The 12,753-nt window shown below is 35.5% G+C and overlaps 1 protein-coding gene across 1 annotated transcript; it reads left to right on the top strand.

Moving 5' to 3' along the window:
• Positions 1–405: 405 nt before the first annotated feature.
• On the top strand, positions 406–5,229 carry HELRODRAFT_170638 (hypothetical protein; the record flags this gene model as incomplete). Its single annotated transcript, XM_009016438.1, has 1 exon — positions 406–5,229. The coding sequence occupies one exon, from the start codon at positions 406–408 to the stop codon at positions 5,227–5,229; it is 4,824 nt and encodes a 1,607-aa protein (XP_009014686.1).
• Positions 5,230–12,753: the final 7,524 nt, after the last annotated feature.

Here is a 12,753-nt window from a genome sequence, read left to right as displayed (position 1 = left end):
AGCTAAAGGTTTTCATACTACAACAACTACTACTACTACTACTACTACTACTTCTACTACTACTACTACTACTTCTACTACTACTACTACTACTGTAATGCTACTACTACTTTTACTACTACCCTTACTATTACTACTACTACTATAATAATAATAATAATAATAATAATAATAAATTAATTTGCACAGGCCTGCAACAACAAAAATATCCGACATCAAAGACACCGATATAATAAACAACAACATCGTCATCGTCCTCATCAGAATCATTATCATCAGCGTCCTCCTCTTTATCTCATCATAATCATGACTTCTACATCGAATGATAATCATCACCATCATCAGCAGCATCGTCATCATCATGATGATGATCGTCATCTTGAAAAGACAGACGACGATGTTTCAATGGAAAATGCAAATGATGTTGGCGGTGATGATGGTGGTGGTGGTGAGGATTATGATGTTGTTGTCATTTTGCTTGATGACAATGTTGAAAACATTAGCAACAACAATAATAATAATAACAAGAATAATAATAATAATCAAATAAGAAAAATAATAAAGAAAAAGACACAACAACCCAGTCCGCCATTGTCAGCTCACATCATGGCGTTAGAATCGGAAAAAATTGATGGCAACAACCTCAACAACAACCCCAACAACAACCCCAACAACAACCCCAACTACAACAACAGCAACAACAACCCCAACAACAACAGCAACAACAACACACGCGATTTGATGATTAAACGTGAAAAGCAACGACAGCAACACCAACAACAGCAAAAATCACAGCAACGTCATCAACAACAACATGAAAAAAAACAAATCAGCATAACAGTTCTCAACAAAAACCCGGCAAAAAATGGCACCTTGAACAAAAACGGCCAACCGCCAGTTAGCGAAACTAGCTGGAAGCCGCACAAGTATTCAACTCTACCACTGCCAACGAAAAAAACATTAGCAACAGCAACAACATCGCCCAACAAACGCAACAACAACTCATTCAAATCAACAAATTCATCTGAAATATCAGACCTGGCCGAGGAAAAGATTTTCAAAGAACCCGTTTGGACATTTTCAGGGGCTAAGTTGGAACATTTCTGCAAAAATTTATTGAAAAAATCAAAAAAAGTGATCAGGAAAAAATCACGCTCTACTACTGACTTGAAATCTGCATCTAGTTTAAACAACAACAACAACAACATCAGCAGCAGCAGCAGCAACAACAACAATGCAGTTGCTTCAGCTATGAAAAAAGCAACTCTCAGCCGACCAACCAGTGAAAAACGACTGAGATTTGTGAATAACACATTATATGGAAGCTCAAAAAAAGAAGATGATGAGGAGGAAGATAACAATGATGATGGTGGTGATAATAAAATTGGTGACGAAAGGGTATTTAGACATGAAAATAAGCGTTGGAGCGATGTTGCTGACAGTTCAAACTCGAATAAAATTCCATCCGATAAAGGTGATAGAGATAAAGTTAAAATAAATGCTAAAAAAACCAACGGCCTAGATGAAAATAACTCAAGCAATCATTACATAACAGCGTACAGCAGCAACAAAAACCTGAATACAAAAGAACAACGTAGCAGCAACAACAATAACAACAACATTGACAGAGCACCGTCAAAATCTCAAATATCTCGGTTGTTTCGATCCAGGTCCGCCAGTACTGATAGAAGAAAATCTGCAGACGCTAACGGTATCAGTGTTGGCAACAAATTTAGCAACAATTTTGTTGGCGCTGATATTCAAGATGGCGGCGACAACAAAAACATCATTCAAAAGTTGGAGAGAGAGCCTAGAAGAAGGGATAGGTTTACGAGTTCCGCAATTGAAAACACCAACAACAGTAGCAACAAGTTTAACACAATTAGTGCAGTTAGCAATAGTGAGCCTAGCACTAACAAAAAACAACAACAACATTTATCTCCGCAAAAAATGACAAAATTAAAAACTGACAACAACCATAACAACAACAACAACAATGGATGCAAGAAAATGTGCTGTGCCGGAATTTGCTGCAGATCAGACAGTAACAGAATTAACAATTTAAATAACAACATACTTAACAACAACATCAACAACAACATCATCAACAACAACAGCTGCAACAACAACAACAACAACATCGATAACAAAGTTTTACCTATAACATCATGTAAAATTTCCAACACACAAACCCAGACATCGCCCGTTAACACGTCACCTGCTGACAAACAAGCACCTATACCAACATTAAGAACTAAACAAAAACAACAACGACAACAACAACATCAACATCAAAAACCACAACAACAACCACAACAACAATTAACTAAACCAAACACAAACACACAGGACCCATCATCGCCATACTCCTTCGATCACTCCACAATAACTGACTCCGGGTATTCCCTGACTACTAGTAACGATTACCACGATTTTGGTATCGATACGAATACCGCTGATACCGATACGAATTTCGAGAAATCGTCACCATGGTTTAAAAATGATGATATCTTAGATGATGGAAACTGTGCGATGGAAACAATCGAAAATGTAAAAAGTTACATGGACAAATCTGGCTTTCCTGGCAATGATTATTTGTTGAAAATAAACTCACAACAGCAACAAACTCAGCCACAACAACAACAAAAAGTAGCGACGTCATTGTCATCACTGCTGACGTCATCGTTGCCGACCAGTCAGAAGCGTTCAAAGAGTCATGTTAAGTTACCGTTAATTTTGAAGACAACGACGACGACGATAACAACAACGACGACGACAATTTATCCCAAACTTTCATCCTCCTCATCCGGAAATGGCGACGAAGACGAAGAAGATGATAAAAATCTTGGTGATGGTGGAGTAAACGATGATGAAGATGATGAAAAATATGAACGCAATCTTGAAATTGATGCGAGGGCCATTTTAAATGGAGAAAATCTGCCGGATTTCAAAGTGAAACCGCAAAATTTGACGGATTTGACAGATTCTAAGGATGGTATTAGTAACAACAACACCAACAATAACAGCACTATTGCCATCATCAACGTTGGCATAAACAAAATAAACAACAACATTGGCATAGACAAAATAAACAACAAAATTGGAAGCCCCATGCGGCAGTCCCGATCCAGAACCCCTAACCACCATCACCAAATCCACCACCAACTGCAGCAACATCACCACCAACAACACGAACAACAACTTCAGCAACAACTACAACAACAGCAGCAACAACAACCACAACATCTCAACATCCCGTCAGCATTCACAAGGGCCGAATATGAAAAGATAAAAAAGCGTGGTCGAAGCGTCGACATAATTCTTCCACGACGGTCCCAGCGCCGAAATCAGCAGCGCGATAGACGCAGGGTTTGCAGCATCAGTCAGGAACGCCAAATTGTGACGACAACAACCAGGACCGAAACGGACACTTACTTGGCACGAAAGTCAAAGAGCGAAAAAGTTACGGACAAAATGGCAACGGAGATGGATGAGGAGGAAGAGAAAGATAAAGAAACAAATAAGAAAGTTCCACCTATGAGAGTCGTGCGCGATAACTTTAAAAATGATGAAGTTAATGAAGTTGAGAAAAACAATATTTTTGGTATTACTGCTACTAACGATGATGACGTCACTGAAGCTATCAAGCCACAACAACGACAAAAAATACATAAATACAAAGAGCAATATCAGCTGCACAACGTCATTCTGACGACGGCAGCATCAGCGGACCTGCCTCTATCTGACAGCGACACTCAAATAATCATTGTTGATGGCGACAGTGCTACTTTTCTTGGCAGTGTTAGTCTACAAACTACGCCAACCAAACAGCAACAACAAAAACAAGAAATGAGTCAACAACAACAACAACAACAGCAGCAGTCTAAGAAACATGGACTAAGCAGTCTGAACAGACCTTTAGAAGTAGACGTAAGTGATGATGGTGATGAAAATGGTGATGGTGGTGATGGCAATCATGAACAGATTGATAGCAACAATCGAGACAATGTTGAAACAATTTGCAACATCATTAACTACGACAACGACGACAGAAACAACGACAACAACAAAGACAGCTGCAACAAAATTCGACCACCGAAAAATCCCGCCCTCTCATATTTCGACGGAACCAAGTGGTGTCCCCTCTCTTCCGATGATGGAGCCAGCGATGACGACTTCCGTTTCAAACCGGAAGTAAATGATCCAATGTCGATGGTGAAGCAACAATCCTATGAAGAACAACAAGCCGACGCTAATTTTCAACAACAACCGCTGACGCTGGAACAACAACAAATTGACCAGCCAATTAAAAATCCTCAAGCTAAAAAACAGCAGCCACAACAGCAAGAAATTCAACAACAACAGCATCAACAACAACAACACTTCAAACAACAGGACCCTCCCATTTCCACAACCCCCCAACACAAAAAGCAGCAGGAGCCGCAGGAGCCGCAGAAGCCGCCAAAAGAACTACATGAAGAAGAACCTCATCAAGAATATGAAGTCAGCGATTTTATATTATTCGAGCCGCTAACAACACTACCACAGCAACCACAACAACCTGCCGTAAAACACATAGTAGCCCATGAATATGGAGAACTCTACTCCATATTTCGGGAAATCCCACAGCCTATTTACATGCTGAAAGCGAAATTGCTCTCAAAGAATCTCAACGATAGCCCGATTTTCCAGCAGATGCTGCAGAATTTTCCGGAGTTGAGACCTGGCGGCTGGTCGTGGAACCAGTGGGGACAAAATAGACTGTTTCCTTCATTTCCCAAATCCCGTGATGAGGCCGACAATGATGGTGATGATGAAAACGAGGAGGACGAAGATGCTGATGACGACGATGATAATAATGATAGCAATGATAGAAATGATAATGTCAATGACATTAAAAACAATGAAGACGACGATGATGGCTGTTGTACCAACGGCATTAACAACGTCACTCAAAATAGCAAGTACCGAAACGGCATGGACAAATATTATGAAAATGACGGATGTGCCAAGTTTGCCAGCCGAGATAAAAATAAAAAAATTAATACCACTACTTCCGCTACTGCTACTACTGCTGCTGCTGCTGCCACTACAACTACTACTGCTACTACTGTTACTACAACAACTTCTAAGGAAGAAGTAAACAAAAGAGACACGCAAAGGAATCGGAATGTTACCTGTTATGCGTTTGAACCACAGATTGAACGATTTTGTCTGGAGACATTCTAGCCCAACGTTGTGTGTGTCTGTGTATGTATGTGTGTGTCTGTGTGTTTATTTATGAACAAATTGATTGATGTGTGTATTTTTTAAGTTTTTTCCAATATTTTATCAATATTTACAATTTATTATAAACGAATATGTGCCAGAACACTTTTGTTACGTATATATGAATGTTTTTGTTTATATTTTTTAAGCTTTTTCCAACATAGACATCAAATTTATGTTAGAAATCCATAGATAGATAGATAAATAAATATATATATATTGATATTATTTATTTTTTCGGGATATTCTCACACCTACACGAATGCATACTTCGTTTTCTTATTCTAGAACGTTTTCCCAGGCTTTGAATATTGATTTGTATATTTTAACTACTAAAAAAATTGTTGTGTGTTAGATTTAAAACGAAAAAATTTTGCGAAATCACACACACACCACATATACGCACACACACACATACCACACACACACCACATAATACACACACACATACATGTATGTAATCATAAAACACATGTCTACCTACCTATAATAAAAACATTTGTTATTTACATTAGGTTATCGAGCTAAATAAATGATAATTTTAGTTAGATGAACACGGCTCTAGCAATACGCGAGCTATCATCATCGTCATCTTCTTCATCATCCAGTTTATTATCATCATCTACATTTTCATCATTGTCATCATCTTCATCACCATCGCGCGATCGTGTGACGTCATCTTCCCCATCCGAGTGACATGCGTGATATTTGGTGGCCATTTTGAAATTAATTCTCAGACTCCAACCTCTCGCCACAACGGATAACCAAAAAAAAGATAGAAATAGTAACATTACTAGATAGTACTGCCAACAGTTGTAGAGTAGTAGTAGGAATTGTAGTAAAATTAGAGGTAGTAGTAGCAGCAGCTGCTGCAGTAGTAGCAGCAGTAGTAGCAGCTGCAGTAACAGTGGTAGTAGTAAAAGAGTGTACGTTGTTGCCGTTGTAGCAGGTAGGGCCTTGAAAACCACCAAATATATCAAACATATCTAGCAGATGGAGAAATTGTGGATAGAAAATAATTATAAAATAATTTAAAATATAATTAATAATTATAATTAATAATTATAATTAATGATTTTGATTATAGTTAAAATATCGACACACTTATCTATCGTTCGTTCACTCTGATGCTTTATCGGATGAAAATCTAGCGACGCCTCTGACATCTGGAGAAGAAAAATGTTTTTAATATATTTAATAAATTTAATTATTTTAAAAATAAATCAATAATGGTAAAATAATAAGAATAATAATGGTAATAATGATTACAATTAAAAAATTATTATTATTATATTTATGGCACTGACAGTATATAACAAAAACACTGGAATTCCAATAACTAAATTGTACATTTTCAAGCTTAGTAGGCCGTACACAACAAACTATCAGCTTAATTCGTTACGTCAGCCTCACATCCTAAAAACAGGGCAAATAATAAGAAGAATAATAAGTTTATTATGATTATTATTATCACCATCGTCGTCGTCATCATCATCATTATAGTTTGAAAGTGTCCAATCGATAGTAACATTGTTCCGATTACTGTCGCACTGTCATTGTATTTTTTTTTTAGATTTACCATCATCATCATCGTCGTCATCATCATCATCGTCGTCATCGGCAAAAACTGCAGTAACGATCGATTAGGAAGAGATCGATAAAGGAAACAATGGGTAAGTGAATGAATGAATGAATGAATGAATGAATGAATGAATGAATGAATGAATGAATGAATGAATGAATGAATGAATGAATGAATGAACGAATGAATGAATGAAAGAACGAATGAATGAATGAATGAACGAACGAACGAACGAACAAATGAATTAATGAATAAACGAACGAACGAACGAACGAAAGAACGAACGAACGAACGAAAGAACGAACGAACGAACGAACAAACGAACGAATAAACGAATGAACGAATGAATGAACGAACGAACGAATAAATGAATAAATGAACGAATGAATGACTGAACGCATAAGCGAAATGACTTTTTGACTCATCGAGCTTTGAACAAAGCAATAAAGTCACATCCATCGTTATCATCATCATCCTCATCATCGTCGTCGTCGTCATTGTTCATTGTCCTTATTACGATTGTTAATATTATTTTTTTATTGTTGTTGTTGTTTTTGTTGTTATTGATGTTGTTGTTGTTGTTATTGATTTTGTTTACTTAAAAATTGTGTTAGAATGAACAATTTGTGAACGCTGGCCTGCGACACAAGAATTTTGTTCTCTTTTAGCTTTGGTCTCCTAATCATTACCTAATTATTATTAATTTGGATTGATTGAATAAAATTTGATTTGATTTGTTGTTGCTGTTGTTGTTGTTGATGTTGTTGTTGATGTTGTTGTTGTTGTTGTTGTTGCTGCTGCTGCTGCTGTGACGTATCTTTTTGTTTTATGACGCAACAATAGACATTGTAGTTATTAGTATGATTAATCATTTGTTATTGCAAGCATTCTCTCTGACTTATTGTTAGCCTCATTGTCACTATTGTTGATGATGATGGTGTTGATGGTGTTGATTATGACGATGATGATGATGAAGATGATGATGAGGATGATGATGAAGATGACGACAACGACAATAGTAATAATAATAATAACAACAACCACAACAACAACCACAACAACAACATAATCACGTTCAAATATTGACAAATGATAAATAACCGCTAATAACATGGTGTGGTCGTAAAACGTACAATACACCACCACCATCATCATCACTATCATTATTATCATTGTTATTATTATTTATTATTATTACTATTATTATTATTATTATTATTATTATTATTATTATTATCGTCATCATCGTCATCATCGCCACTGCAATATAAAACCTCCACGCTGAGCGATTCAAAGCATTTTTTATCGACCCAAACAATTATTATTATTATTATTATTGTTGTTGTTGTTGTTATTATTATTGTTTTTGTTATTATTATTATTCATTAAAATTTTTATCGTTATTGTTTATCTTGTCGATGTTGTCTTTCGTCGGTGAAAAAGTGTGTGTTTGTGTGTGTGTGTGTGTGTGTGAATGTGTATGTGTGTGTGTGAATGTGTATGTATGTATGTGTGTGTGTGTGTGTATTTTGGTCTGGTCGTGAGGAGGAGAGGGGGCAAGGATGTTAGCATATGTTACTCAGCGGAATCATTCTAGAAGCGCCATTTCAATTAAAATCCTGTTCTGTATGCATGTTCGTTTGTTTTCGTTTGGTTTGTTTGTCTGTTTGTCTGTTTGCATTTTTGTTTGTTTGTTTGCATGTTTGTATGTATATCTGTATGTTTATTTTGTATAATTCCTATGTGTTGAATATATGTAGCCATGTATTGTATATATTTATGTATGTTTGTATGCATTGATCTTGTTGTATTTGTTTACTATCACTCTGGCCATCGTCGTCGTCATCACCATCATTATCGTCATCATCATCAACCGCAACAACAACAACAAGAACACCATCGCCAACATCATCATCACCAATTAATTAATCAATTATTTTTTATTGGAACTTAATTAATTAATTAAATAAATTAAAATATAGAAATGGAAAAATAGCAATAACTTGTGCATAATTTCAAAATTTTCAAATGAACGAACCTTTTTTTGCGAATTCCCAAGTCCGTAAGAGAGCAATGATTCCCAAATCCATAAGTTGATGACCACTTCTTGTTTCTCCATTTACTTTGTTAGTATATTTTACCACAAGGGGTAGACAAACTACGGTCTTCGTAGCCATTTTATGCGGTCTACGAAGCCTTGTTCGCCAAAAAAAGGTCTTCATCCAGAAATAATGACCAAAAACAGAGTCACAAATCTTAAAAAATTCTCCCCCGGGTCGAAAAAATTTGCTTTTTAAATACATATGCGGCCCTTCAAGGGTAAAATAGTTCTCAGCAGTGCGGCCCTCACTGCAAAAAGTTTGACTACCTCTGTTTTACACGGAGTTCATGGAATTTATTAGAATTTTTCTTTCATGGTCTGGTAAGGAAAGTCGGATTCCCAAAATCCCATTGGATCCGTTTGTTGGTAATATCCGAAATTGAATATAACATTTCTATGATCCTTTTAGTTTAGCAGTAGTATTTTTATTATACATTCCGGAGTTTAATTTTAAATCTATTCATTCATTTATTTATTTAAATTGTTAAAAATTTGAATAAAATTGCGTCAGTTTGTTTGTTTATACATTTTGGGAGGTACCAACAAAAAAGTTAGAGATTTCAGATTTAAAAACTTTTTAATCGATTGCGTTTATTTCATCAATTAATCCTTAATTCATACATTTATTCATTCATTAATTCATTATTTCATTCATTCATTCATCCATTTAATTATTTGCTCATCAATTCATAGACAACCAGCAAATCAATAATTCCAGATATTATATAATTTGTCCACATATCTTTTCAATTTTCTCTCTCTCTTTCTCTCTCTCTTCTCTCTTTCTCTCTCTCTTTTTCTGATTATATATATATATATATATATATATATTCCTCAATAATTGCATATATATATACATATATATATTCATCTTTTCAATTATTCTATCAATCCATCCATGTATTCATTCTTTTATCCATTTTTTATTCTTTCCATCTCAAACTCTTTCTCATCCATTCGTTCATTCATTCGTTTATCATTCCGACAACTCCATCCATCCATCTACCATTCAATGTTTATTAAAATATTTTATTTAGTGATCTAGCCAGACAACATACATAGGTCTGCAAACGCTTTCAAAACCTATTTATATATGAACGTCTGCTCTGTTTAAATACCTCTGTACGTGTATATACGCGGGATATATGTGTATATTTACGTACATACAAACATACATACAAACAAACATACAAACAAACATACATGCGTACATACATACATACATACATACATACATACATACATACATACATACATACATACATACATACATACATACATACATACATACATACATACATACATACATACAAACATACATACAACCTTTGACAATCAGCAAACAAATTTCGTGTACCGTTCTGTAGAAATACATCTTGGCAAACAATCATTCGTTGGTTTGTATGTATGTATGTATGTATGCATGTATGTGTGTATGTATGTATGCATGTATGTGTGTATGTATGTATGTTTGTTTGTTTGTTTGTATGCTTGTAATTTCATGCATGTATGAATTGTTGTAGAAAAATTAAATCTATAAATATAACGAGATCAAAAAAGCGTAATTTAAATTATGGATGGAACTGCCAGAAAAATGCCAAAGGAACGTAAAAAATTGAATGCAATGATAGAGTGATAGAATGAAGAGAATGAGAACATGAATACAAGAGAGAGAGACAGAAACAGAAAAAAAGAATGAAATGAATGAGAGAAAGAAAGGGTAAGAATTTTGGAGAGGGCAGACCGGAACACAAACAAAAAATGTCCTAGAGTTAATTGAGTTTTGTCCCATGTGTTGAAAAAAACTGTTGAAGATGATGATGGGGATGATGATGACGAAGTCTGAGAAGAAGGAGATGATGATGATGAAGATGAAGATGGTGGTAATGATGATGTTGAAGATGAGGATGATGATGATGATGATGATAAAGATTAAACATTGAAAAACATCTAATACACAGTATACCACCAATATACCAACATTTACACAAATTTTAAAACACCAAAAGACAATTTTATTACTGATTCTACTCTAACTACTACTACTACTACCACCACTACTACTACTACTACTACTACTACTACTACTACTACTATTACTATCACTACTTCTACTACTACTACTACCACTACTACTACCACTACTTCTACTACTGCTTCTACTACTGCTACTACTACTACTACTACCACTACTACTACTATCACTACTTCTACTACTACTAGTACTACTACTACTACCACCACTACTACTACTACTACTACCACTACTACTACTACTACTACTACCACTACTACTACTACTACTACTACTACCACTACTACTACCACTACTTCTACTACAACAACTACTACTACTACTACTACTACCACTACTACTACTACTACTACTACTACTACTACCACTACTACTACCACTACTTCTACTACAACTACTACTACTACTACTACTACTACTACCACTACTACTACTACTACTACAACCACTACTACTACCACTACTTCTACTACAACTACTACTACCACTACTTCTACTACTACTACTACTACCACTACTACTAATACTACTACTACTACCACTACTACTAATACTACTACTACTACCAATACTACTACTACTACTACCACTACTACAGCCAACGTAATTGCAGAAGCTTTGACCCTTACGCTCAATACTGAAATCGTTAGCAAAAACAAAAACAACATTGCGGCCATTAGTGGTGCCCATTATGGTGTGACGTCATTCCCAGACGTGTTACCAAAGATTAAATATAGATATATTGTGTATTTAAATTGTGGTGCGCGCATGCCCGCTGGCACTCCTGCTTGTTACTGGTACTGATTTGTGGCTGTTGTTTTTGTTAACTCACAGCTGACAAATTTCGATTCGATGTTTCTTCTTCTTCTCCCTCTTTTTCTTTTTATTATTACTATTGTTGCTGTTGTTGTTGTTGTTACTGTTGTTATTGTTACTGTTGTTAATGTTGTTGTTGTTGTTGTTATTGTTGTTGTTGTTAGTGTTGTTGTTGTTGTTGATGTTGTTGCTGATTCATATCTCTCAATTTTTCAATCGTCCATTAATCCAAACTTATACTTGTACTTGTTCATTTGGTTTTCACTCCACCTCATTGTGCCTGCACTGGCTGCCAGTGGTCAAAATTTGTCCTAGGATTTAGTCATTGTAACAGTAAATTTGTAGAAGTTATAGTTGTAGCGTTTCTCGTGGCTCAGCGATTGCAGTAGATGTAGTACAAGCAGCAGCAGCAGCAGCAGCAGTAGAAGTATTAATAGCATTTATAGTGATGAAGCATTAGTGAAATTAAATTACTAGCAGTAGTAATGTTAGTATTAATAATATAGTGGTAATAAACTAGTAACAGCAATAGAGGTAGAAATAGCAGCTGAAGCAAGAGCAGTAGCAGCAATAGCGACAGCAATAGTGGTAGTAGTAGTAGCATCAACAACAGCAGCAGCAAAAGTAGTAGTAGTAGTAGTAGTTTTTGATAAGATCTCTGAGCGTAGTCCCAACGTAATATCGACACGAGAGCCGTTCAGTTTATCTGGCTTTCATCTGAATTTGCATACAAATATGCATCGTATGTATGTATGTATGTATGTATGTGTGTGTATGTGTGTATGTATGTGTGTGTGTGTATGTATGTGTGTATGTATGTATGTTTGTAAATGTGTGTTTGCGTGAGCGTATTTTGAATAAAAAATAGTTATGTTGTTGAAACATGCATAGTTTATGGAAGTAATATGTGTGTGTGATGTTTTTTTTAATTTTTCATAAGTTTTTTATGTC

This window comes from Helobdella robusta (genome assembly GCF_000326865.2).
Source record: "Helobdella robusta unplaced genomic scaffold HELROscaffold_18, whole genome shotgun sequence".
In the NCBI taxonomy this organism is placed as follows: Eukaryota; Metazoa; Annelida; class Clitellata; order Rhynchobdellida; family Glossiphoniidae; genus Helobdella; species Helobdella robusta.
Note: the sequence above shows the minus strand (reverse complement) of the source record. Positions and strands in the feature narration are given on the sequence as shown.